Source organism: Anas acuta, chromosome 24 (assembly GCF_963932015.1).
Source record: "Anas acuta chromosome 24, bAnaAcu1.1, whole genome shotgun sequence".
In the NCBI taxonomy this organism is placed as follows: Eukaryota; Metazoa; Chordata; class Aves; order Anseriformes; family Anatidae; genus Anas; species Anas acuta.
The window spans coordinates 1,478,085-1,505,601 of record NC_089002.1 but is presented as its reverse complement, the minus strand read 5'-3'; the positions used below and the strand labels follow the sequence as shown (position 1 = coordinate 1,505,601).

The window sequence follows — 27,517 nt, the reverse complement described above, 5'->3', positions numbered from 1 at the left end:
TGTGCTTGGGTGCACGGCGATCTGTTGGGATGAAAGTCGCTGTATAAAATATTAGCATCAGGTCGCAGCATTCCTTCCTCCTGGCCAAACTCACATTACTGATGATGAGGAGCTGAGCTGTGATGCCTGGCCAGTGATGCAAGGCTCGATTTTTCCAGCACGGCTTTCCCTTGGGCTCCGTGCTCCCCTGCTGGTGCAGCCCCCGGTGGTTTGGGTGTGGAGCCGTGCCAGCCTCCACCCGCTCAGGATTCGGCCCTGGAAGCTGTCGAGTTGCAGCTACAGTTGGAGCAGGGCTTTCTTGGTGGTAAGATTTTAAGCGCGGCTCTGATGTCTCTGATGCCTTTTGGGTGGAGTGTCTGCCCCAGCACCCCTGGCAGGGGGGTGATCATGTCACAGAGGGGACAAACCCACGCAAGGGGTGGGGGTGGGAGGCTCAGGACCCCGTGGGGACCCTCTGCAGAGCCCAGGAAGGTGCAGATTGGTGCGGGAGTGGGGCAGCATTCCCCACTCGCTGTCCCCTCACTCTGCGCTGAGGACTTCCTTACCCAGGTGCTGACCCATTGCTAAGTTGTGTCCCCCTCCCTCTGCTCCCCGCCCCCCCCCAGTAACAAACCTGTGTTGGGCTCTGATCCCACTTATAACCCCAAATCACACACCTGCAACCCCCTCCGCCCCCCTCCCTGCCAACACCAGCAGTGCCCGTGCTGGAGTAAACAGCGCTGACAGGACCGGGTCCCTGGGGTCTTTGCCTTGGTGACAGGCTTGTCCCTCTTCACGTCCTCCCCAGTCCCAGGAGGAGCCGAGCTTCACCATCCCCCGGGGGTGGAAGAGCCCCCAGCGAGGGGGCTGAGGGGAAGGGCCAGGGGCTGGGGTGGGTGATGCCCTGCGTCCTGCGCTGAGCCCAGTCCCAGCACCCATGGGCACAGCTCCGGGGAAGGGACGAATTTCATGCGGGAGCCGCTGCAGGGCAGAGGGATGCTCGGGGAGGGGGTCGTGGGAGGGAAGGGCCGGGGCTGACTGGTGCTGCCGGGCTCCCCGTCAACCGCCGATCCGCACCTAGGGTCGGTCTCTGCTGACCTCTCGGTGAGCGAGGGATTGTGAGCCAGGGAGGGATGGGATCTGCTCGAGCCTCTGCCAAGAGCTGGCTCCAGATCCGCAGGCAGCTCTGGGCTGCATTTCCCCTCCGGCGCGAAGCGGAGCTGGGGTGTCCGGGGCTCCCTCCGCACTGACACAGAGCCCCCCGAGCCTCGCTGCGCACCGCGCCCCGCGGGGAGGTGAGACAGAGCTTGGGGGGCTGCCGCGGGGGGTGGAGGGGGGAGTGGAAGGGACGGAGGGATGGACGGACGGACCGACGGACGGCTGGGTGTGATGGTGGGGTGGATGGCTGGGAGGATGGAGGGAGGGATGCGGGGATGGAGGAGCGTGGCGGGGAGGGAGGGAAGGAAAGAGGGCAGCAGCGGGGGGTGCCGGCGGCAGCGGGGGGCCGTGGGGCCGGGCGCTGGGGCGGGGGGGTCCCCGGCCCCCCGGCGGGGCGGCGCCGGCTCCTGTAACCCCGCCGCTCGCTCCCAGCCCTATAAAAGCCCCGGGCGGCGGCGCTTCCCCGCCGAGCCCCGGAGCAGCCCTCGCCGCCTCCCCGGCTGAGCCGAGCCGGGCGGCAGCCTCCGGGGCGCAACAGGCCCCCCCCGGCCCGGCCACGCGGGAGCAGCACCCCCCCCACCCCTCCCCGCCGCCGCAGCCCCCTCTGAAGGGCAGGGCCCCGCTTGGAGGTGTGTGGGGGGGGAGCATCCATTCTCCCCCCGCCACCTCCACCGGGAATCGGGGAGGGGCCCCTGCCCCTCGGCCCGGGGGGGGGCGGAGGGAGCGCGGAGCCGCCGGAGCGGGAGGGGCGGGCGGCGGGGCCCCCCCGCGGCTGGCGCTGCAGGTACCGGGGGCTGCCCCCCCTCCGCCGGCCTTGGCGGTATCCTCCTTCCCGGCCTGGCCCCCCCGGCACTGCCCGCAGCTCCCCCCCCGCGCCCCTCCCTCCTCCACTTGTTGCTGCCCGGCGGGGCTGGGCTGCCTGCGGGCGGAGGGCGGTTTTATTCCGGGAGGGTGGTTTTGGAGGGGGTGGAGGTTGCAGCCTCCGCTGCCGGCCTCCGGCAGCCAGCGGTATCCGGCTCGGCTCCAGCCTGCTCCCCCTCGCCCGGCACCGGGGCTGGCGGAGGCCGGAGCGAAGGCTGAGCCCCCCCTTTTCCCCTCCCCAGTCCCATCTCTGCTCCCCTCGCCCGCCTCCGCCGACCCCCAGCTCCTCGCCCCGAGGAAGAGTGCGCGAAGCGTGCGCCTCCCATCCACCGAAATCTATGATCAGCTCGGTGTGTGTCTCCTCCTACCGTGGACGCAAGTCGGGGAACAAACCACCTTCCAAAACATGCCTGAAGGAAGAGATGGGCAAAGGGGAAGACTCGGACAAGATCACCATCAATGTAGGGGGCACCCGGCATGAGACCTACAAAAGCACCCTGCGGACTTTGCCGGGCACCCGTCTGGCCTGGCTCGCTGACCCTGATGCCCAGAGCAACTTTGACTTTGATGGTAAAAGCAATGAATTCTTCTTTGACCGCCACCCTGGGATCTTCTCCTACGTGCTCAACTACTACCGCACTGGCAAGCTGCACTGCCCGGCTGACATCTGCGGGCCTCTCTTCGAGGAGGAGCTGACCTACTGGGGCATTGACGAGACCGACGTGGAGCCCTGCTGCTGGATGACCTACCGCCAACACCGCGATGCTGAAGAGGCCCTGGACATCTTCGAGAGTCCTGAGCCCGGTGGAGGGGCTGGTGGAGAGGAGCCTGAAGAGGAAGGGGGTAGGGAGATGGCCCTTCAACGCCTGGGCATGGAGGACAGGCTGCCAGGGGCGGCAGGGGCTGCCGGAGGGGGTGGCTGCTGTCGGAATTGGCAGCCCAGGATGTGGGCACTCTTTGAGGATCCCTATTCATCCAAGGCAGCAAGGGTAAGCTCCCGAAAAGTGCTGGCGGATGGGGATGGGGCCGTGCTGGTGATACCTTCATCTCCCCATCTCCGTGGGTGAGATGGACTCTCCACTGGGTGTCCCCTTACTGACATGGGGCATGTTGGCCATCTCCCATCTTATGGGAAGCCTCTTCTGTCATCTCCCTGTCCCCTCCCAACTCACTGCACATGGGCTGAGACTGGTGGCCACTTTCACACCCTTGGGTGCTGCCAGGCATCTCCTGGCCTGTCATGGAGGTGAGGGATTGTCTGTGAGAGCCTTTGGCAGGGCTGAGCCCTCATGGAGTTTTAGGATGATCTAGGACAGGCAGGACTGTCTAGTTTCCTCTTCCTTGTATGTGTGCACACACCAAAAACAGTGTTTAATCACACAGGACAGGGCCTATGCCCTGGCACGTGTGTCAGCAGGTAGGGAAATACTAAAATTGGGTCCCACTGAAGCAAATGGGATCCTCACATTTGTCCCCAAGGAGCTCGTATCCCTCTTCAGGCCCAAAAGATGCCCTCTCCATCCCTGCCAACACCCTTGTCCCGGCACCCATGTCCACCACCATCACCACGTTGATGCAGCCCACATGCAACATATGGTCCCCATCAGCATATTGAGCACAGGCTCACAGCTGTGGTTCTCACACAGAAACACACATTCACACACCCCTCTCAGAATCACATAATCACAGAATGGTTTGGGTTGGAAGGGACCTTAAAGACAATCTAGTTCCAGCCCCCCTGCCATGGGCAGGGACACTTCGCCCTAGACCAGGTTGCTCAAAGCCTCATCCAATGTGGCCTTTCAGGGATGGGGCGTCCACAGCTTCTCAGGGCAACCTGTTCCAGTGCCTCACCAGCCTCATAGTAAAGGACTTCTTTCTATCCAATCTAAACCTTCCCTCTCTCAGTTTAAAGCTATTACCCCTTGTCCTTTCCTTACACCCCCTGACAAAGAGTCGCTCCCCAGCTTTTCCGTAGCCCTCTTTAAGTAGTGGAAGGCCACTGTAAGGTCTCCCTGGAGCCTTCCCTTCTCCAAGCTGAACAACCCCAACTCTCTCAGTCTGTCTTCATAACAAAAGTGCTCCAGGCTCTGATCATCCTCATGGGCCTCCTCTGGACTTGTTCTAACAGGTCCACATCCTTCTTATGCTGGGGGCTCCAAAGCTGAAAGCAGGACCCCAGGTGAGGTCTCATGAGAGCAGAGCAGAGGAGGACAATCCCCTCCATCACCCTGCTGGCCATGCTGCTTTTGGTGCAGCCCAGGGTACGGTTGGCTTTTTGGGCTGCAAGCGCCCATTGCCGGCTCGTGTTCAGTTTTTCATCCACCAGTACCCCCAGGGCCTTCTCTTCAAGGATGTTCTCTTTCTACTCGTGTATTTGTGCTGTATTTGTGCTTGGGATTGCCCCGACCCAGGTGCAGGTCCTTGCGCTTGGCCTTGTTGAACCTCATGAGGTTTCCCAGGCCCACCTCTCAGTCCTGTCCAGGTCTCTCTGGATGGCATCCCTTCCCTCCAGTGTGTTGACCACACCATGCAGCTTGGTCTCCTCAGCAAACTTGCTGAGGGTGCACTCAATCCCACTGTCCATGTCGCTGACAAAGATGCCAAACAGGGCCGGTCCCAGTACTGACAGCTGAGGAACACAATTCATCACTGGTCTCCACCTGGACATCAAGCTGTTGACTGCAACTCTTTGAGTGCGACCACCCAGCCAGTTCCTTACCCACTGAATGGTCCTGCCATCAAATCCATATTTCTCAGCTTTAGAGACAATGATACTATGGGGGACAGTGTCAAGTGCTTTGCACAAGTCCAGGTAGGTGATGTCAGCTGCTGTTTTGCTATCCACCGATGCTACAACCCCGTCATAGAATGCCACCAGATATGTGAGGCACGATCTGCCCTTAGTGAAGCCATGTTGGCCATCACCAGCCACCTCCTTACTTTCCATGTACCTTTGCAGAGTTTCCAGGAGGATCTTCTCCATGACCTTGCCAGACACAGAGGTGAGACTGACTGCCTATAGTTCCCTTAGTTCCCTGGGTCTCCCTTTTTTCCCTTTTTAAAAATGGCAGTGATATTCTCCCTCTTCCAGTCACTGGGAGCTTCATTGGACTGCCGTGACTTCTCAGATATTATGGACAGTAGTTTAGCAACTTCATCCTCCAGTTCCCTCGGGACTTGCAGATGTATCTCATCAGGTCCCATGGACCTGTGCACCTTCAGGTTCCTCAGATGCTCTTGCACCTGATTTTCCCCTACAGTGGGTGGTTCTTCACTCTCCCAGTCCCTGCCTTTGGATTCTGTGACTTGGGTGGTGTGAGTCTTCATCCATGCACATCTCTGGGGACTCAGTACAGCGTGTACACACACTGTGAGCACATGCAGGTGCCAACACCCACCTCATGACCCCTTTGCAGATGCAGACAGTCCCTATCCATAGACACCAATGTGCCTGGGACGTGTTCCCCATAACCAGGAGCGTCTTTGGGCTCCCAGCCTAGCCACTATCTTGCGTGGGTGTCTCCTTTCGCAGATACTCTTAGATCATCCCCAAAGTGCTGCCCACTGACCCTCAGACACCTGCCCACGCAGTTCCAGAGCCATCCATGCACATCCCCCCTGTAACACCCAGCTTTGAAATCTGCCACGCACGCACACATACATGCAGGCATTTGGGATCTAAATGAATTCTGGATGCCTTTAGAGGTGTAAAAAAACATCAATGGTAAGAAATCCTGCAGGCATTTCACACCCACCAGCAGCTCAAAGGGCAGGGGGTCGGTTTCTCAAGGAGGTGTTTTTGCAGCTAACGTAGGAACAACACATGCACACACACAAAAATGTTTGGGCAGCAAGAGCTTTACTCGTTTTAAAAGGGGTACCTGAACCTTTCTCCATCTTCAAGTGCTCATTGCCTCTGAGATGTTCTGAGTGTTGAAATGCTTCAAATAGAACACAGAACAAAGCAATACAAGCAAACAAACAAACAAAAAACAATCAAGAAAAATAATTCAATTCAGATTTTCATGTTATTTTTCATGCACGCTGAGGCTGCTGTCAGAAAGGCATTCGCTAAACAGAAACGGCGGGAGTGCGTCGGAGGCAGCAGGGAGGGCTGTGATGTGAGCTCTGACTGGGGAGATAATGGTGGGATGGAGTGGGACTGGGCTGCACTGGGAGCTCCCTGCTTCCTTCTTTTTTGCCTCTCTTGGATAAGGGCTCAGCTTAGCACTGCTGTGGGGATGGCCACCTTCAAGTTGCTCCAGCAGTGATGCTCTCAGGCTCTCCTGGGTCATATTTTCCATGCTGAGATATCAGTGTGGTTTTGCAACAGCTTAGGAAAAATGCTTTGGCAAAAGCAGAAACTGAAGCACATGGAGGTGCACCTGACCCAACTGACAACAACCTGTCTAGTGCACCCAGTTATTGAGTGTAGTGGTGGACTATGGTGTCACTGGTTTGGTGTCACTGTGTGGCACAAGGATGCTCTGAGACCCACGAGCACCTCTGCAGGTGCAGTGTCCAATGAGCCACCCCATTTGGGAGTGGCTGAAGTGGGACTTTTTTCTGCTACCCCATTTCAGAGTTTCTCTGCTCTCTTTCAGAGGGGAAGCAGAGGGTCAGTGCTGACCATCAGCATTTGGCCTGGGGATGCGCTGGACCCTCCCCAGGGCAGCTTTGGAGCAGTAGATTCTGTGGGTGCTCGTTCCTGGAGCAGCCGGTCTGGTGCATCTTGCCAAATCTTAGCATCAGCAGGAAGGAGAGCCGTCCCAGGTTGTGTGCAGAAAAACCCTCCCTAGATCTTGTGACAGCAGTGACTAAGAGTCTCAGGGCTAATTTTCTCTGGTCCTTGCTCCTCCCCAGCCCCAGAGCAGCCCCTCTGGCCCTGACTTGGTTAGCTTGTGTCTATTTCCATCTTCCCCTCTTTCCAGCATCTGTATCCCTGCACCTCCAGACCTGGCAACTTGCATGAGCGTGTGGTTAGAAATTTCCCCCCCACATTTTGAACTGCTTTTCCTTGTAGTGCCAATGCCCATGGGTTCATTGCCTGCTTTATTTAATCCAGTCTCAGAGGTGCCAGTGAAAATACGGTGTCTGGTGTAGTTGCCATCCCAGCTCAGTGTAAAACTGTTGTTCTGCATTGGAAGCTACTCTGCTTCTGGTGTTTGGTCTGCTTCCAAGTTCAGCTCATGTGTAGCTCCTATTATTTTTTTTTCCCTTTGCAGCTAAACCTGACCTCACATCCATTGGAAATTCCAGTCCAACCTGTAGGGTCATGTTTTTTGGGAGCAACCACCCCAAACTGTACAGACTATGTTGAACCGCCATTCAGATCAGCAGCAGATTCTGGAGAACTTGTTTGGTGGGACTTCTAGTGCTGTATTGGTTACTGCTAGGTATAGACATGGATTTTATGTTATTTTAAAGACATTTTTGGGAGCAAGACAGAGGTTAGAGCTGATGTAAGATGTCTCAGGTCAGATCTTCAGCTGACGCAAAACTGGGGCAGCACTGTCAGCTTTGGAGGGGGAACAGTGGTTGGCACTGGCTGTGAACGTGACTCTGCTATTTTTAGAGAATGCTGTTGCACCTGGGGCTAAATCAGCTCTCACCTCCACAGTTCACACAGCAGGGCTGTTTCATTGCTTGAGTGTTTGCTCCTCTGGGGGAGTGGCAGCAGGGTCTTGCTATCTTCCTTGGTAATTTTGTTTTTCCTACTTTGCTTTGAGCCTAAGTTTTTAATCTTTATGTGTCCTTGAGATTACCCTTATGGGCAAACTCTGGAATGTTACTCAGGACCCAGATGAAAATTAGATTATTTTGGCCATGCCACCACCTGTGTAGACACTCTTGCCTGGTTAAAATGGCCTCATTTTAAGATCCCACTTTGGTTGGATTTGCTTCCCCGGTTGTGCAACGTTGAGTGCAGCTGCCTGGCAAGAGAGGCCCCACAGTGTATGGTCCGGCATGCTTTGGTCTGGGGGGTACAAAGCATCTCAGCCCATCCCTGGGCAGGTGTCCATCATGGGGTGGGGGAGAATCATCTTCCAGAGATTTCTCCCTCAATTAGAGTCTGGCTTAAACTTCACACCCCACTTCTGGAGGAATGATTCTCCTACACGGGACCCACACAGGTTTACCCCTGGGGACACCCTGTGAGGATACTCTCATGTTACTGCCAGTGTCTGGGGCTGTTTTTTTCTCCAGCGTGACTCAGGCTGTCTCCACTGCTTATTCACTCCAGCCGAGGACCTGGGTTGTCGTCTCCAGCAGGCTTGTGGCACGGCTGCCTGCTGAACGCAGCCGGACAGCTGGTCTGATGGCAAAATGAGCCGTGAAGCTCTGCGAGCAGCAGGTCAAATCCTGCCCAGTGTGTCCAGGCTGTGTTAGCAGCAAGGATCTGCTCCTGAGAAGCCAAAGCAACCGTGCTTTTGTGCTGGAGGGAGGTAGAAGGAAGGTTTTTCTGCTCAAGTGGCTTTTTTCAGGGGCTCTTGCAAACAGATGCTCTGGGGAATGGACTCATCATGAGCTCATCCTGTTGGGGAGGAGAGGGCTGAGCAAGGATCGATAGGGGGGACGACAGTGTTTTCTGTGACACAGTTGCATGCTGCTGGCCCCTCCTAGCTCACACCTGAAGTGGCATCATGACGTGGGGAGGAGACGAAGGTCTCTCATGTTGGAGAGAGGGAAGCAGTGGGAGCCACCCGTGTGTCACTGGGTTTGAGCATAAGTGCAATGCTGGGCTGAGCTCTGCCAACTGCTCTCCATGTTCTGCCCTCCCAGTTCCTGGGGCTGCTTGTGAGAAAAACACCCAGCACTGACTCACTACTCAGAGAGTAGTGAGGGGGCAAAAGGACATACATCTCTGGTCCACGCCGAGACCACACATTAGGTTCATAGAATCTGAAGAACATCCTGGTTTGAAAGGGACCTACAAGGATATCTCAGCTGGGGGATTTTGGATGAGTGTGGGGGAAAGCTCTTTGAATTAGTCCTCTGAAAGTTGCCTTTCACGTGTGTTTCTTTTCATGTGGTCAAGTGGAGGCTTGCTCCAAACACAGGCTGCTGCAGGTCTCCCTTCATTCCCATACCTGTCATCTCCAGCACATCTCCAGCCACCGCTGGAGCCCAACGCACCTTCCTGCATCCATATCACAGCTCTTAGAGAAAGGTCCTGGACCGATGACCCCAGACTCTGAGGTTTGCTCACAACTGATGGGAGAGGTCCAGGGGATGCTCCCCATTCTCCATCCTTGGTCTTGAGGAAGCAGGGACTGAGTGGATGGCAAGCAGCACAGCTCCTGGGGTGTTTGGAGCCTCATTTTTGTCAGATGAGGCCTTCTCCCATCCCTGCTGATGCTGTTCACTTGCAAGGATTAGAAGAGATGTGCCAAACACAGGTGACAGCAGAAGTGTGCCTCAGCCTGCCCTGCAGTTACCATCATCATGGTACATAAAATTACTGCTCTCCCCCACCAGTTGACCCAAATCTTTCTACGTATTCCCAGGAAGTTCAGCTAATGGCCTGTGTGATTTAACTTTTGCAGGTAGTTGCTTTTGCCTCTCTCTTCTTCATCCTGGTCTCCATCACAACCTTCTGCCTGGAGACACACGAGGCCTTCAACATCAATGTCAACGTGACGGAGACCCTTGTGGTTGGCAACACCACGACAATCCTGCTAACGCATAAGGTGGAGACGGAGCCCATCCTCACCTACATCGAAGGGGTCTGCGTCCTGTGGTTCACCCTCGAGTTCTTGGTTCGGATCATCTGCTGTCCAGATAAGCTTCTCTTCATTAAAAACCTGCTCAACATCATTGACTTTGTGGCCATATTGCCCTTCTACCTGGAGGTAGGTCTTAGTGGCCTGTCCTCCAAAGCTGCCCGGGATGTGCTGGGCTTCCTGCGGGTGGTCCGTTTCGTTCGGATCCTCCGGATCTTCAAGCTGACACGGCACTTTGTGGGCCTCCGGGTGCTGGGCCACACGCTCCGGGCTAGCACCAATGAATTCCTGCTCCTCATCATCTTCCTTGCCTTGGGGGTCTTGATTTTTGCCACCATGATCTACTATGCTGAGCGAATCGGAGCTAAGACATCCGACTCCAGTGGGAGTGACCCGACTCACTTTAAGAACATCCCCATTGGGTTCTGGTGGGCTGTGGTCACGATGACAACGCTGGGCTACGGTGACATGTACCCCAAGACCTGGTCGGGCATGGTGGTGGGGGCTCTCTGTGCATTGGCTGGGGTGCTCACCATTGCAATGCCTGTGCCCGTCATTGTCAATAACTTTGGGATGTACTATTCCCTGGCCATGGCCAAGCAGAAGCTGCCAAAGAAGAAGAAAAAGCATATACCCCGTCCGGCCCCACTGGACTCCCCTACCTACTGCAAATCCGAGGAGAACTCCCCCCGCAACAGCACCCAGAGTGACACCTGCCCCTTGGCAGTAGAGGAAGGGGTGGCTGAGCGGAAGCGGTCAGGTGAGACCCCAAAAGTTGGGCAGAGGGAGTGGGAGACCTCTGGGAGCCCCCAAGGCTATGTCTGTGTTCCCCTGTGTCCCAGAGGCCCTGGAGATTTCCCCATTGCAGGATGTGGCTCCTGGCTCTTGGGGCGATGAGCTCATGGTGCAGAATGGGCCAGGACACCCGGGTACTGGGGGCTGTGTTGGTGGACCAGGATGCTGAAGATCAGGACCCTCCACCTAAGGTGGGCATAGCCCCAGGGGAAGGGCCATATTCTGCTCTCCAGAAATGCACTAAGCCCCCTTGGTGTGATTCAGGATGTCCCTACCTTGTTCAGCTTGACAGAGATTGGACCATTGGCTCAATTCCCATCCAAATTTGGCAAAGTCCTTGGGGTAGATTTTTTTTTTTTTTTTTTTTTTTTTACTTCCCACGACTGTAAATTAGGGCCAGCTTCACCAAAATGGATAAAATCATAGACATACCCTGGGGCCTAACCTCACCTTCTCATTCATCTTCTAGTAAATAATGGCATTCCTGCATGGCAAGCCCAGTGCTGCTCAGGAAGGAGGAAAATCAGCCTCTGTGCATTTTTTCTTTGTTCTCATGTAAGGAGATGAAGTCTGGGGCTTTTCCAGTCTTTTTTCTTTGGGTCAGGAGAGAGCTCAGAGCCCTGCTGTGGGCAACATGGCTTGGGCCGAGCTTGGGGGATCGAAGGAGCCTCTCCATGGTGTCTCTGCTTGCTGCGGAGGCTGCTTTGCCCTTCTCACCTGTTTGCTGCCCCAGAGCAGCCAGCTTTGCAGCAAGTAAAGGGGAGGGACCACGACAGGGCTGTGTCCTACACAGTGTTCACTAAGTCACCTACCTGGCCATCTGCCTAACACTGGCCTTTCACCTGTGAGGACACAGGGAGATCCCAATGCCCTGTATGGGTGCTTTCCCTTATAAACGCCCTTTCCAAGTGCCTGCACAGCCCATCTGCCCCAAGAGACCCATCAATGGGGAGAAGCAGGAGGAGCCATTCTGCAGGAGCAGATCAACCCTATCCCTCTAACCCTACACTGATTCAGGAGCTTGAGACAGGTCCTCACCAGATGCAGCATCTCAGCTAACAAACCACAGTCACATGACATAAATTAGCACTTCACCACCACCCAGAACAGCCCCAATCTCAACTGGTGTGAATTTAGAAAAGCTAATTCCCACCAACTGTGGGAATGGTTTTCAAAGACCAGGGGTGTTTCTTCCCTGGCCAGCCCTGCTTGGCTTTGTGCAGGGTATATAACCCTCAGCAGGAGCAAGAGATGCTATTTGCTGCTTGGGATTAAAATTCAGCATGGTCCTTCTTCCCTAGTTAGCACATCCAGTTGGGGCATGCCTGAAGTTTTGGGAGTTGCTGTAGGCTTTCTGCAGTCTGGTCTTCTGCATCCTTGCATGGTCTAATCAACCCCCTCTGGCCACCCTGAGCATGTCATCCCATGGGTTTATCAGCTGCTGATTATTGTCTGCCACCCTCTTGCAGACTCCAAGCAGAACGGCGAGGCCAACGTAGTGCTGTCGGATGAGGAGCAGCCGCTGTCACCATCTGATGAAGAGAAGCGGCCCATGCGGCGCTCTAGCACCCGGGATAAGAACAAGAAATCCTCCACGTGCTTCCTCCTGGCCACGGGTGACTTCTCCTGTGCAGCGGATGGAGGCATCCAGAAAGGTACGGCTGGTGCTGGAGGTGTGGGCTGGGGGGGGGCAGATGGAGGAGGGAAGTGGAGGTTTACTGCATCTGTCCAAGACTGTGGTTCATCTCCATTTGCCCAGCTGGCTGTTGCTCTCTGCTCCCTCCAAAGCCACTTGCCTTCCTGCCTTTCCATCTGCTTCATCCCTGTCCACTACATCTCTCTGTGCTAGCTCTATCCCTTTTGTTTTCTCTTCCCCCAAGTCCTCCTCCCCTGGCTGCCACCATCAGGGATCTGTGACCTCGTGCTGGTCACACTGCCTTCCTTGGGGACAGTCCTGTCCCTTTGCTGCCCAGTGCTCTGGCTCTTGTTTCTCTAACTCTGTTCCCTGATCCTCACCCACCCATCTCAGGGTTGAGAGGATACCTCTCCTGACATCATGGCTGAGGAAGGTCAAAAGATTTTCAGTAAGCAGGAGAGCCCACAGGCTTTTCTTTTTCTCTCCCTCTCTGATGTCTTTTGGTGGGTTTGAGCGTGGGGAACTGCGATGTGTCAACTGCTGCCTTGCCAAAAGCACCAGGTTGCCAGAAAGCCTGTCTCCTCCAGGTTTGGAAAGTGAGCTTTGTGAAGTGTTGAGGTTTTCTATAGGAAACTGTGGGGGAGACTAGTCAGGAAAACATAAAATTCTTCTACGTGTGACAAAATGACCGCTATCTTCAGTTGTGAACCTTCACACTGCCCTCCAGCCTTTGGTGTCCCCCTCCCAGCACCCCAGCCCCTGGGAGGATGCACCCACTGCCCACCTTGAGCTGCAGAATCTGTCTGCGCTCTCAGTTGCTAGGTTAATTCTTAGGACATAGCTCAGTTCTTCAGTTCTGCAGTTTTCTTGCTCATTTGTACATCCAAGGTGACGTGGGAAGATGTAGCTGCAGGTCTGACCTACTTCTGCCTCCTTGGCACCAACTAATCCCAGTTACTCCCAGTAAGTAGTCCTAGCTACTGGGATCAGCGCAAGTGACCTGGGACCAGGCAGGAGAAAAGATGATGCCCTGTATTTCTGAGCTGTGCACTGAAGCCTCTTGGCTCGAGGTGTTGGTGCTTTAGAGACCCCCACAGGTTTGCTGCTTTAGTGTTGCTTGGGATGGTAAAGACTGGATGGGTTTAGGATGTAGGAAGGATCTTGGTTTTGGGTCTGTGACCTCTAGTCTAGGTGCTCTAGTCCATCTCATGCCCCCGGCATCTCTTATGTGGGAGTCACCTGCTCTGATGTGCAAGGCAGCCCAGCTTGACCCAGGCTTCCCTGGGCCAGGCTCTCTTGCAGTCCTGGAGTTGAGGGTAGGCATCTGGGGGCAATCACAGTTATTACATGAGCAGAAGCAAATTGGTTGTGTTGTTCTGTGAAATCAACAATTCCCTTTGGTGTTCCTGCTCAACCTTCTCCCTTAAAAAGAGGAGGGGGGGAAAAAAAAAGCCTTGTTCATCTTTGGGCAGAAGAGTATTATACAGATATTTGCTTGAAATACTTCTTGTGTTTCCTGGAAGTACCATTTTCTGTAAAGTTGTTCTTTTAATATTTGCTGATGAGCAGAGGTGAGGGGGCTCTAGTCCTGCCTTGGATCTGGGGAGGACACTGAGCTGGAATGGATGAGAGAGAAGAACGACAGCCCATGCTGATCTTCATCTGTACAAGATGCTCGAGTCAGGCAATTCTTTAGCTGAAGCATTTTATCTTTGTCCCCCTGAAACCAAGGGAACTACAGGAGATCTAACTGCTGAGGATCCAGTGCTGCTCTTGCTGGGCTCCCAAATAACATTACTGGGTTGCAGAAGGCCAGATTTTTATTTTATTTTTCCATGCATGGTGGCATCTACAGATATTCAAAAAGGCACTGTAGTGATCTTTCTTGGGTTGTTCTGGTGTCCTTCCTGCAAACGTCAGAGTGCCACATACAGTTAAGAACATGTACGTGGCTCACTCACCAGATCATTTCAGCAAGGTAGGGGATGAAAAGTGGCTCTGGTGTTTAGAGGAGCCCAAGCAATGTGTGAGACCTTTTAGGAAGAGAAAACCTCAATATCTACATCCTGTTTGTGCCATTGGGGATGGATAAATGGGACACTGCCCCGGAGGTCCAACCTGATGTCTTCACCGGTGAAATGCTCTGGTGTCATCAGGGTTAAGGGTGGGCAGCGATGGTCTGAGTGGCAGAGCATCCTCCTGTGCTCCTGCCCAAAGGTGCTGGGAGCTGCAGAGGCGCCTCTTCCCTCAGTCCTGATTTATCGCCTGCTGAGGCTGTTTGTTCTGCTACTGGGATGTTGGCAGCTCTACAAATTGAGATGAGTTTGGTTCTGAGCCTGATTTGCTGATGGCCATCTGTCAGATCCTGGGACAGGTACCGATGTCTGTACAAGCTGTGGAAATCAGGAGACGGGGTTGCTTCAGGAATATGCTGCAGATCTTGGCATCCATCATGGTTTGAGCCTGATGCCAGTGGTTGGTTTCTCTGGGGCAGCTTGAAGAGAAGAGTTATCCCTGCCCACTACCCCTTGGACATGGGCCCTGGAGAGGGTTGGGCTGTACTGCAGCATGGCCCCTGCACCATGGCATGTTCTCTTGTCCCTGTTGCTGCTCATAGTGGTGTCACCTTGCTCCCCTGCTGCTGGGGTCTGCTTCACACTGGCTTATCTCCCTCCAGCAGTCAGAGCCTGCTCAACAGTTCCTCCAAATGCATCCTGCTGGGACACAAAGACTGGCATGGGTCTGTCTTGGCATGTGAGCCCTTTGCCTGCATGCAGGCATGTGAAGGCAGGATGAGTCCAGCACACCCCTGGCCAGCAGCAAGCAAGATGGGTTAAGATGGTCTAGGAAAAGCAAGACAGTGATCGAAACCAGAGCGGACTTTCTAGAGAAGCTACAGGGAATGGGGTTAAATGTAGGGAAGGGGATGTACCCTTCTGGTCAGTCAGGTCTTCCAGCACCTCTCTTCAACAGCACCCAGCATGGTAAAGCAGCAGTTCTTTAGCTCGGCTGCCTGAGCGCAGTGCATCATGCAGCTGATTTTACTCTGTTTGCTATTAGTGCAGAGTTGTGACCAGCATGTGGATGGCACAGTGTGGGATCAAGTGCAGGAATGCTCATGTGAGCATCTGCCAGCGATGCTTAGCTGGGAAGGAGCAGGGACAAACCCACGTTTGCATGGGGACACGCGTGCAAGTATGCGCAACCAGCAGGCGAGCGCCAGGCTGCCGTTATAAACACACACACGTTTTTGGGCAATGCCACCCGCTTGCATTGCCCCATCCCCATCTGCTGCCAGCTCAAAGCATGTGCAAGTGTGCACGTGTGCTCGTGCTCCGCAAATGTTTGCAAAATGGGGAGCACAGCATTGCCAGCCCCCGGGACACAGCCTGCCCTGCCACTGTTTGTGAGATGCCTCCACGCAGCTCCTTGGCAACAAACCTGTTTTTAAAGCAATCCTGGTGACCTCCATTAGCACCTACTCGAGTTGCTGGGATACCAGCTCCACTAATGAACTGCACCGGTAGCAATTAGCAGAGTATGGCCCTTGGGTGCTTTGCAGCTTGACTTCTTAGTGGCAATTGGCCTGGAGCTTGGTGGAAAGCCATGACAGCCTTCAGGGCTGAGGAACATCATCCTGAGCTTGTTCTCAGGTGCTTGTGCATGGCTCTGGGTGTGTCAGGGAGGCCCTGGAGCGATCAGGCATCTTTATGAGGTGTGGCCCCAAACTGTGATGCTTAAGACTTAATCAAAACTGGCAGCATGATTTGCCCTGTAAGCCCTCTCTGCCTCTGTTGTTTGGGTGGTAGGTCCATCACCTACCCCGAGCTTTTGGAGACTGGCTGCAGCCAGGCATGATCACTTCCCAGGGGTGTTTCTCAGGATAGAAAGCAGGCAGAGAAATGCTCAGAGAGCCTTAGCACTTCTGGGAAAAGAGCAAGGTTTGCTGAAGGATGAGCCCAGTGCCGCGGTTAGGGGGGTGTTTTGGGGCAAGTGGGCTCTGCATTACCTGCTTGTTGTAGGTGGGACACATCCCTTGCTTGTCATGGGGCTCTCCCCAGCCCAGGGCCATGCTCGCTTTCCCCCTGGTGTGCTGCATGGATTCAGATCAGTGGCTTCATGCCAAAACGTAAATAAGGAAATTGCTCTTCTGTTTGGAGATTGCTCCTGCTTCCATTGCAGGAACTACAAAAGCTTTGCAGGAGTCAGCAACAGGTTTAGGCAGGTGGCTCTTGGTCCCCTGCCCCTTCCCTGCTGCTGGGGGGCTTTCAGATGGGAAAGCCCCCCCCGGTGTTCTGTAGCCTTTCAGTACTGTGCTCGTGCCAGCACCCTCCTCAGGGGTGCTTGCAGGAAGAAAGCCGCAGCATCTCTGTTGTGTGCAGCCAGCCCTGAGCCAAGCCCAGAACACCCGCCATGGGTGCCTCTGCACCAATGCAGAACCCAGGGACTTGCTGTCAACCCCCTGAGAGATGGGGGAATGGTTTGGGAGCTTGGAACTGCTGAAGGGGTCATCCTTTGCTTTGTTTTTTCTGCTGTCAGGGTGCTGTCCCCCACTGCTCCCGCCTGGAGAGCACAGCAGCAAGCGCTGCAGGGTGGTTTGGCTCCTGATGACCACGAGCATCCTCAGCTTTCCTCGCTTTGGCAGCAGAGCTGGCCCTGTGAGCTGCAGCAGTCCAGAGAACAGATCTTTGGGCTCGCATGGAACATCTTTAAACAGGACTTCTGTTTGGATCTAAAAATCCATTTTTTCAGTGCAAATACTTACTTTCTTTCCCAAAGAAAAGTGACTTCTGACCTGGAAGAACATTTGTTCTGGCTGTTGCTTTTCATTATAAGCTTGAGCAATTTCTGGCTTTTCGGGGGAGTGTGAAGGGTTTCCATGCTTAAAGAAATAGAAATACTTGCTCTTCAGTGCAATTTCTCATGGAAAATCTCAAGCATTTCTACCTGTTTCTCTGCATACAGAGAGGTCTCAGCAGCAGCTTGCTGCTGCAGTGGGTTTAAAAACCAGAGCCGGGGGAATAACTCCTTCCAAATCTCACATTTGTTTGAATTTTGCTGTTTCCTTGTTTGCTTCAGCCCACAAAATCCCCAGACTCATGCCTCATTCAGAGAGATCTGGAAAACAAAGCTTGACCTCCCCCTCCCCGGACCAATGTTGGGATTACTTGTTGCCCTAACATCAGTGCTGGTGGATGTTTGGCCACTGCTCCAGGAGCACGGACCCTTCCTGACCTAGCTCTTGGGTAGCTCCTGCCTTGAAAACCGGGGTGGCCACGGGGTGGGGGTGGGAGGAAAGGGGCCGGGGGAGGCAGGGCCCCTCGGGCTGGGTTTCTGGCAGGGAAGCCCTGAGCTGAGTGGGGTGCATACTCTCCAGTCCTGGATCTGGCCAGCCCCCCTTGACTGTATAGGGATCCAAGGGGAGTGGAGGGGAGCTCTGAAACCTGTTAGGATCTGCAGAGACTGGCTGTGCTCAAAGGCCCAACAGTGCCCTTTTTGGATTTTTTAGGGGGTTGAAGTCAGGTGAGGGGCTGGGTGATGCCTCCCCTGGCGCTCTGCGCTCCTCCCTCCCCACCTCTAACCTCACCTCTGTCCATTTTCTTCACAAAGGCTATGGAAAATCCCGGAGCCTAAGCAGCATAGATGGTGTGGCAGGATCCACGGTGGGGTTGGCTCCCCTTGCGTCGCGCTACAGCTCTCCCTGTCCTCTGCGGCGCCCCTGCTCTCCTGTCCCCTCCATCCTCTAAACGCCACCTGGATCCTGCTTTGTTGTGTCAGCCACGTGCTCCCTGTGTTGCTCTGTCCCCCCCCACCCCGTGACGCCATGTCCCCGGCAGTGCCCGTGCCCAGAGGAGATCCGAGCTGGGACGTCCCCATCGCTGAGAAGTGGGCTCTGACCTCCAGCTGAGCGCCGCAGCTGTGCTCCCCCTGCCCCTTTGCAGGATGTGTCATGTCTCCATTGACCTCGTCGTCTCGTGTCCATGTGTTTGGGACAGTTTCCAGGGGGGTCGGAGGGCTGCTCAGTGGTTTTATTCCCCTGGAAGCTTTATTCATGCTAAATAAATTGGGCTAAGGGCATGCAATCCTCTTCGGTGTCAAGCCCTCCTTCCCGTGGGCTGTTTGTGCTGGGCAAAGGAGGCTGAAAATGTAAGAAGGACATGTTGACTCATAAAATTATATATCATTGTGGTGGAAAATGGCTGAGTTGATATCATTTTAGGTTTTCTTTTAAATCAGCCTTGAATTTCTGGAGGCAACAGATGAATAAATCTCTATTCCCTGCCCAGCAGCAGTTCCCATCTTGTTTTGTGCTTTTCTCTGCCTAAATCACACTCTGCTTCCCTGCTTGTGTCTGCTTCTTTGTATGACCTTGGGGATGGTCCCAGGCCAGTACTGAGTAGTTCTGCAGTCCTAAATACCAGCCTGAGGTCCTGTGGAGGTGGGAGGTTGCAGGGCCCTGGGATGGGTATGGGGAGCATGTGGAGGCTGGGATAAAGGATCAGTAAAATATGTTGAAGAATGTTCCATAAAGAGCTGGGAGATGATGGGGAGGGAAATGTGTGTCCGTTGGAGCAACTGGAAAAGCTGCTGCTGTTGAGCAGTGGGGAAGTGGAAGAGTTGAGACAAAATGAGGCCCGGATGGATGGGGGAGTTGGCTTCTGAGATTGGTCCAGGGTGGTGGGGCAGAGCAATCCCACGTCTGATGGGATGGGAGCTGGATGTGACCTGGGTCCTCCCCCATCCTGGGAGGGTGATGTCTGAGTGCTGAACTCCTTGTTGTGCACTGCTGTTTTTTTTGCTCATGTAAATCAATTTTTAGGATTTTGAATGATTTCGGATGTCCTCCTGATCTAGAACAAAACCTGCATTCCCCTGAATTTTGGCTCGTTTCTTGCTTGGCTGCTCTGGCTCTGCCTCCTCAGAGGTGGCTGGGTCCTGGGTGACTGGAAATGGAGCAGTTCAGTGCTGGCAGCTCTGGCCCCAACCCTCATCCCAGCACACTCATCCTTTTTCCTTACTCTGAGCAAGTCCAGCTTGGGGTAACTGGAACCTGGGGGCTTTCAGCCAGAGGATGGGGACCAAAGTTTAGCCTTGGCTATGTTTAAAAACAAACAAACAAAAAACCACAAAAATTTACACGGATCAAGCTTGTTTCCTTTATCACAGCCAAGGCAGTGCTCATCGGGTGATGCAGAGTGAAGATCCCCATGGTGCAAGGCTGCTTCCTGAAGTATTTTGGCAGATGCTGCAGCCAGGATGTTTCTGCTCCTTCCTGGGCTCCCTGTGCCTTAATTTCCCTCTGTGTAGAGAAGGGGCTAACAATGAGAGCATCCTGCAGTAACTCTTGTTGCCATTGCAGTATAAGAGATGCTACACAAGGAGAAAGTTTAAATGCTTCACCCAGTTTCACAGAATCACAGAATTGAAGGGGTTGGAAGGGACCTCAAAAGATCATTGGGTCCAATCCCTTCATTTGGGAAGAAAGCAGACCCCTGTGAAGCTGACAAGAAAACCTCACCTTTTATTTTGCTTTCCTTCTTCCTTCCTGCCTTCTTCTGCCCCAGCCTCATCAGCAGATTAGGGAGATTCAAAGGAGGGAAGAAGAAAAGAGGGGGAAAAGCTCAGCTCAGTGCTGAGCCGCTTCCTGGGAGACTGAAGGCAGGACCGGGCAGCAAACAGACCTGGTGCTGGTGTTTAAGGGTGAACGCCATCCCCTGCTGTCCACCCCAGGGTGTCCCATAGGGTTCCTGCTGTGGTGAGCTACCTCTCACCGGCAGTACATGGGCTCGTTGTATATGGTTTATGTAGCTGTGCTCATTGAATTCCTATAATTAAAGTGCATTCATGCACCCAACAATTCAGGTAACTCCACAGGTTTGTGAGCCATGCAAAAGGCGTGTGAGATGCTGCATCCACCCCTTGGAGGGGGCTCCTGTACTTGGAGCAGGAGGAGCTGAAATTTCCTGAGTCTGTGTGAGACAGAAGGTGACCCTCCATGCCTTCCCTGGTCTCTGAATCATAAATGATAAATGGGTAAGTCCCAAGGTCACATGCTGACTTTGGAGATGAGCCAGGCCCCAGAAACCAGCCCTGCATCATGCAGAAAAGCTTTGGGTTTGGAGGCACTTGCAAGCAGGACATTAACCCCACACCAGGTACAGCCACAGGTCCAGTGTGGAAAACCCTCAGTGGACCATGAGATTTCTCCCTGGTTTCATATTAGAGCTGACATGGAGCTGTGCTTCATAATTTTTAGATTTGGCATTATGCAACTCAGTGGAAAGCATGACTAATGTGCAAAAGCTCCTCTAAAACAACAGAGCCCCGAATGGGAGACAGAGGCATTTCTGTGGGAGGCACCAAACTGTTGAAAAACCCACTGCATCTTCTCTCTCTTCCCCCCCGCCTTCCTCTGAATAAGTGATTTGGAGGATGCAGGAGGGGGAAAAAGATGTTATTTTTAGGAGGGGGTTCAGAGGGCTTGGGGGGTGAGTTAGCAGGGGTTAATCCCTCTGATAACGTAAGAGGAGCTGTAGCAGCTCAGGAGAGCAGACTGCTAAACCTCTCTGTAGCTCAGAGTCTTATCTCAAACAGTGGCCAAAATTGGCTGCCTGGAGAATAGGATAAGAATAGAGCAAGCGAATACGATACTTCCCCCGAATATCCTCCCAGCCACTTATCTATGTTTAGGGATCTGGAGAAGAGTGCACGTTCCAGCTAAGGCAAAACGCACTGGGAGAAAGCAAGGTTGTTTGATTTATTCTTGACGAACTGAATAAATCAATAGGAGTACAGCTGCCTCTGCCCAAGTCCTAAAACAGCATTTAAAAAATAAAACAGTGTGCAGCGATTGAGCTTGCTGCTGCCCTCGTGGCCCAGAAGGCAGAGCTTTGGCGTGTTTTGAGGATGTGGCTGGTGCTGCGGATGCGATGTTTGCTCCCATCAGAACTGCTGTCCCCATCCCAGCAGGGCACAAGCACCCAGTTTGGTGTGAAGCACTGCAAGCCCCTGCCATGGGCACCACAAGCACAGGGCTCTCCCCTGTGTAGGGCACGGCACCAGGGAAAGCTTTTGTGCCCCATGCTCCTCTCCCCACTGCAGGTACAGGTGATGCTCAGTACTGAGCGTGGGATCAGAGATGCCTCTTCCTCCCTGCATAGCTCCTGGCTGTTGTTTGGAGTCTTTGCATCCATCTGTCCTGTATCCATGTGTACGTCTGTCTGCTGAGACCAGCAAAACAGCTGTGCTAGGGGCAAAAGCAGCTCATTCTTTGGAACCAGGGAGCTTTGGGGCAATTCACCCTCCCCTTCCTCCCCCCTTCCTTCCCCACCCATCATTCAAGACTTGCCTCCTGCTCCTCTCTTTTGCCTGAGGTCCCACATCCCCCTCCTGTGCTGCACAGAGGCTGTGGTGAAAGCCCAGGTTGCGTGCAAAGTATTAATTGTTATTGTTGCAACAACCGCTCTGTTTCTCGGGAGATGCCTGAAAGAGCTGAGAAAATAGAAAGGCCTGTCTGTCAGCCGGGCAGGAGGTTAAGAAGTCAGGAGAGTAATTGCTCTACCCAGAAGCAGCCTGTTTCTGACTTCCCCAGCGCTGCCAGGAAAAATCCTCAGTGCTTATTTAATGACAATAAAATTAAAAAAAAGCAACCCTATTCCTTGCCCATGCTGACGAGGAATGCGGAGAGCAGAGGCAGATGCAAAATAAGATGTAGTTGAGCTTAAAAATAGGAGCCTCCAAGCTCCCAGTCTGTTACTTCGTTACCTCCGCTCAGGCAATTGATTCTTGATAGAAGAGCAGTGCTGGCTTCTGGTCCCTGCCAGCAGGCGATGGCCACAGTCCTGCCCCAGTGGGGAGGCTCAGATCAGTGCCAGGCTCACCTGAGAACTTGGGTGCTTCTTCAGGCAGGGGCAGTGCTCAGTGATGACCCCACGGGGACGTTCTTGGGGCTGTCCTGATTGCGTGGATGATATCTGAGGTGGCTTTCCAAAAGAACAGCCCTGTTAGGCAGCAGCTCCCTGCCTGTTGCAGCAGGGTGGCTGCAGGCTTTTGCTCCATCTTCATGAAAGCCCTGGCTGGTGGAGATGGGCACTGCGTTGCAGGAGGGGCAGATGTTCACTGGGAGGCACTTCATGGCAGCTTCGTGGGGACCAGGGTCCTCTGCCCACTCTACAAATCCCCCCCCCCCCGCCACCCCATTGCAGTGGCAAAAAGAAGAGGGACCTGCAAAATGGTGCAGGTTGGAGGCAAGAGCCTTCAAAGGCACTTGGGGGCCCAAGTGGAGCTGTCCCAGTGCTGCCCATTGCACTGGTGGCCACACCAGCTCCTCTGTGGGATCAGGCAGTGCCCAGCCTGGCAGCACCCAGTACTGCGGCAGTGCTTTGGCTTTTAGAGATCTCTTGTTCAGCACCACTTTGGCCTTTTGTATTCAAATGGAGCTTACAGTAGGAAGGATGAAAAAACAAAACAAAACAATAAAAGGAAACCCACCATCAGACCAAACAGTTTTAGTGTAGGACCTACCCAAACGCTGCACTGGAGCAGCCGGAGGCTGGCAGCCAGTGGAGGCAGTGCTTGGGGCTGTTCGGGGAGATGCTTGTAGGGGGAAAGCCTCTGTCCCTGGAAATTTCTGAGGGGTGGCCTTGGCAGCACCACCAGCAAACCTGGGGGATTTTGGGGCTAGGCTGTGCTGGGTCTGAGCTGCAGAGGGGCTGGTTCATGGTTGGCTGTGAGGGTGAAGGGCTGGAAACCTGCTGGTGGTGTGTAATCGAGCTGAGAACGATGAGCCAAGATAGGAGGGCGGATTTCTCATGGTGGCTTTGTCTGGGGATGGCGATTAAACAAAATTCTCTGCTGTTGTTATTTATTTTTAGTCGTGCTAATTTCTCTGAGGCTGGGAAGCTGCTTTCCAAGGCAGGTCCCTGGGGGATGTGGGCAGCAGGTCTCAAGCTAGCACATAAAATGGCTTTGAGCAGGGAGGAGGAGATGGGAGTTAAAAGCCGAGTCGTGTCCCTGGTAAATCAATAGACCTGACGGGGAATGTTTCTGGCCAACCACGAGACCTGCAGTGAGCTTTTAGCTGCTTGCAGGAGTGATTGAACCGGGAGCAGCAATATATTTCAGCAGCTGCTTTGTGCACGGCCAGTGCTGTCTTTTCCCAGGGTGTATCAGAATCTACCCCAAATTGTTTGATGGAGATGAATCTGGGTCCCCCAAACTGGTTCATTGTTTGGGGACAAACTACCAAGGAATTTAGGGACTGCAATCCTAGGGGTTTAGCTGGGAAGTGGCTGTTTGGGGGCTTGCAAAGACTGTGTGTGGGGAGTGAATGTCCAGGCTCTGCAGTGGGTAGGGAGAGCCCATCACACAGCTGTGATGCTTGACAGAGGATAAGACATTTCTTTTGGGGAAACCAAGCTGATTTTGGAACTGTGGGGGGGAAGCCAGGGTGCAAACAGCCATTGGAGCTCAGCGTTGGGTTTTGCAGCAAAACTACTGGCTGGAAAGGGCAGTTCCGTGGCTTATCGGGTGGATCAGGAGCTGTTTCCCTGTCTGACAGCCCCTCGCCTGGAAACCTGGCACATTGGTAGAGGCATTGTTGTGACTCAGAGTTCCAATCAATGTTAATTAATTTAATGATAACAAATGGGAGAGAGAGGGAGGGAGGGAGAGAGCGAGCAAGAGAGAGAGAAGAAAAAACACTGTGAGATATTAATGCAGTAGGCTTGGCTTTAGGACATCTGGCTTGGGGTAGGTTTGGAAACTTTTGGTCACAAGCAGCGTTCTTGCAGTGAAAAGACTTCTTTCCTCTGTTCTTCGTTTTTACTTTCAAAGTTGCCCCAACTTCAGTTCTGGTTTCTCTGGTTTCTCCCAAGAAAGAAAACCAAGGAGAATCCAAGGAGACATGGGAAATGTCTCCACCTTGCGGGGGGTGTCTCTGGGTCTATTCAGAGGCATTTTTAGCAATTTTGCCTACTTGACTGATAGAATAGCAGCACTTTCTCCCTCCAGAGAAGATTGTTTCACTTTTCAGTTCCTCTGTTTTCTTTGCCCTACAAAATTTTGGTCCCCATAAAGCTTGGTCTCTCTCTCCCTCGCTTTCTCTTTCTCCACAAATAGCTGATGAAAGCAATCTCTAATGGTGTGTTTCGTACCTCTGTCTTTAATTGCAGACACCTGCCAAGACGTCCTCTCTTCCAGTTACCCCCAGGGTGAGGTGGTCACCTTCTCCTGAGCCCCGGCTGGATGCGGGCAGCACCCCGGCGAAGGATGTGTGCCCTGAGGGATGCTCTCCCCAAGGGATGCTCTCCCCAAGGCAGAGGGATGTGCACCCCAAAGGATGCTTTCCCTGAGGCAGTGGGATGTGAACCCCAAGGGATGTGTTCCCTGAGGCTAAGGGATGTTTTCCCAACGGGATGCTCTCCCTGAGGCCAAGGGATGCTAAGTGATGCGTCCCACTAGGGATGCTCTGCCCAAGACCAAGGTATGGTCTGCCCAAGGGAGATGCTGTCACCAGTGCCGAGGGATGCTCTGCTCAAGGCTCAGGGGTATGTTCCCCCAGGGGTGCTCTCCCTGAGGCCAAAGGCTGCTCTCTCCAATGAGCTTTGCCTGCCCAGTGCAGCAACCCGAAGCTCTGGCTGCCCCCTCAGTGTCTGGCAGCCGGGTTCCCTGCCAGAGAGGGGCAGCAGGGCCAGGAGGGGAGGTCAGGGGACTGGGGGCTGCCCCATTCCCCTGCCTGCTACCAGCCCTCTGCACACATTGACCCCTCCTCTCGCCCGTGCTTTCGGATGCATCCCCTGGCTGCTGCTGTCCTGCTCGAGAGACCCGGCCGGAGCCCAGCCTCCACCACAGAGCCTCGTCAGCTGCTCGCCCCTCACTCCCGCCCGTGGCTCCATCCATGCTCTGACCATCTCTGTCGTCAAACTAGGGGCTCTCCATGATTCTGGGTGCCACAAGCGGGTTGCTGCACCATCGCCCCCCTGGTGGTTGTGCCCCAAGCAGACGGGGACAGACGGGGTTGGCTGGGGCATGGGGACAGGGACAGGAAGCAATAGCAGTGCCAGATGCGGGTGCCATGGTGGGGTGAGCCCGGCTGGCCTGGAAGGGTCAGTGTCTTTCTAATGCTGTTACATATCTCTGTGATCAAGGCAATACTACTCCCATTTCCTTTGTCCTGTACGCATGCCTCTACCTGTCCAGCCGTACTAGAGTTCTAATAAAGACATCCACGAGCTGAGTCAGCTCCCGTACACTCTTGCCTTGGTGTTTCCTCTCCATGCACTGTGAAGCCCCAAGCCCATGTGTCCCTGGCAGTGAGGATCGCAATTCCGGCAGCTGTGTTGCCTGCATGTTGTGGCTCCTTGCTTCCTTGCACAGCTTGGATCAGAGCCCTCTTGGAAAGCCCACGGCAGATTGATTTCAACATCCATGCAATCTTCATTTGTTGAAGAAAAGGCACCACAGAGCTGACAAATGCATTGGCTCTGCTTGCTCTGACTAGCAAAGATGAAATAATTAACATTATGGCCATACTGGTGACATCCTTAGGTTTCAGAGTGAACGCTGCATTGAGGTGAAGGGAGCAATGCTCCCTGAGCTGCCTGGGCAGACTGGCAGCAGAACCAAGCAGATGGAGTGAAGCTGTTTTGGTGGTGTACAGCTGCTACTTCACACCCTTTTGGAGCTGGGTTGCTGCTGGTGTCACCTTCTGAATGGCTCCACAGACAATTTAAACCCTCTGCACCCCCAGGTGCTGCATGACCCCCCAGAATGCTGCAGAGGCCTGGCATGACTGCTGCAGTGAGCTGGGGGGGCCTCAGCTGGAGCCCCATGGAGGAAGATGATCCCGGGATGTATCCTCCTGGGATGTATCCTCCCGGGACAACCTGCCTAGGGGTATGAGGTCTTTTATTTGGGGCTGGTGGTGCAGGGGGAGAATGGAAGGTTAAAACCAGAGGAACCAAAGAGCTGCTGCTACAAAACCGAAAAGAAAGCAGTCACAAATGTGAGCAATCAGTGGCTGGTAGCCAAACAACAATTACAGAGCGAGCCTTCCTCTGAGGCTGGGAGAGAGATGCTCTGCTTCCCACTCCGGCTGGAGAGAGCCATTTGCAAACGCACACGGCTGCCGTGTCCCTGAGGACGCTGAGCACTGTGGCCCTTCTCCAGCGCCGAGGTGGCTGCGTGCTGGGATTGATGCCAAGTGCTCGGGTTGTCTGGTCAGGGATGCTCATTCAAATGATGTCAGGCAGCTGCATCCCCCTGGGCTGCGCTCGCAGAGTTTGGAGACCGGGGTGGTGGCAGGAGTGCTCGGAGCATCTCGGTGATGCACAGGGGGCAGGTGCAGCCTGGCCCTGTGGGAGGTGGGTTTGGGGACAGGTGGGCACGTGGTGGGCAGATGGTCCAAAGCTGGCTGAAGATGTCCCTGTGGTGTCCCCGGGCAGCAGGACAAAGTCTCTTTTCCAACACAGACAAAGCCTCTTCCCATTGCCAGTCCATGTCGCAGCAGGAATGTACAACCTGTTTCTTGCTGACTCCTGTGCACAAATTAATCAGGAGGCACAAACCTGTGGGTCAGGGACCTGTGGCTTATCCCCAGGGATCAGCAGCACCCCTGGATGGCTTCATGCTGCTCATTTAGGAGGAGTCTGGATTTTTTTTCCATTTGCTTCTAAACCCTGAAATCTTGTAGGGACTAGTACTTCCGCTGCAAATCCCATTACAGCACCATGGAGATATGGGGACAACGCATCCCAGCAGCTCTGCACCCTGCAGCCCTTCCCATTGCAGCTCTGATCCTGATGGGGCTTTGGAACATCTGGGCAGAAGAGCAAATGGCACAGGGGGTGTGAAGGGGGAGCAGAGAGCCCAAGGCTGGGAAGCTGAAGGACAACGCTGCCTCTGGAGCATAACCAGTGACCAAGACACGTGTTTGGTGGGCAAGACATCAGCCAGGTGAGATCCTTCCCGCTGTGTGCCATGGGGGTCTGAGTGGGCCCTGTCAGACGGGCCAGTGTTGTGCCAGGGGGTGCAGCCCCTTCCTGGCAGCTCTTCCTCCGGCTGTTCCATGGCTGGGCATGGCCATGGGCATCCCCACTTCTCATGGGCTCCCGAGACCCAAGAGGATCAGGGCAGGTGGAGGGATGGAGATGGGAGAGGCCAGGCCTCTGGGGAGGCTAAAACCTTCTAAGGGGTTCGGCATGGAGGAGCAACAGCTCCTGGCTGAGCAGAAATGCAGTGGGGAGCAGGAAGGAGGTTTCACTTCTGCTGTCCCCACGAGGAACTAAAAACTTTTGCAGATAGACAGCAGGGAAGGGATCCAAATGTCACCTTCCCACCACTGCCACCAGTGGCAGGATGC

The 27,517-nt window shown here is 54.3% G+C and overlaps 1 protein-coding gene across 4 annotated transcripts; it reads left to right on the top strand.

Annotated features, from left to right (window-relative positions):
* Positions 1 to 25,718, top strand: KCNC4 (potassium voltage-gated channel subfamily C member 4). 4 transcript variants are annotated; one of them, XM_068660170.1, is made up of 5 exons: positions 1 to 304; positions 2,241 to 2,987; positions 9,549 to 10,485; positions 11,990 to 12,175; positions 17,236 to 17,355. In XM_068660170.1, exons 1-5 carry the CDS (start codon positions 137 to 139, stop codon positions 17,334 to 17,336), a joined length of 2,139 nt encoding a protein of 712 aa, XP_068516271.1. In that variant the 5' UTR covers positions 1 to 136; the 3' UTR covers positions 17,337 to 17,355. The 4 variants fall into 4 exon arrangements, with proteins under 4 accessions (XP_068516271.1, XP_068516273.1, XP_068516270.1 ...); XM_068660172.1 differs by lacking the exon at positions 17,236 to 17,355 and adding an exon at positions 24,330 to 25,718 and having other exon boundaries at positions 12 to 304; XM_068660169.1 differs by lacking the exon at positions 17,236 to 17,355 and adding an exon at positions 17,767 to 18,448 and having other exon boundaries at positions 15 to 304.
* Positions 25,719 to 27,517: the final 1,799 nt, after the last annotated feature.

Excerpts from the sequence above, each read along its gene's own strand:
- KCNC4 (XM_068660169.1), top strand. The coding sequence starts at position 137 with ATGCAAGGCTCGATTTTTCCAGCACGGCTTTCCCTTGGGCTCCGTGCT. Across the intron at positions 305-2,240 it reads GGAGCAGGGCTTTCTTGGTG|TCCCATCTCTGCTCCCCTCG; the intron begins GTAAGATTTTAA and ends TCCCCTCCCCAG. Across the intron at positions 10,486-11,989 it reads GGCTGAGCGGAAGCGGTCAG|ACTCCAAGCAGAACGGCGAG; the intron begins GTGAGACCCCAA and ends ACCCTCTTGCAG.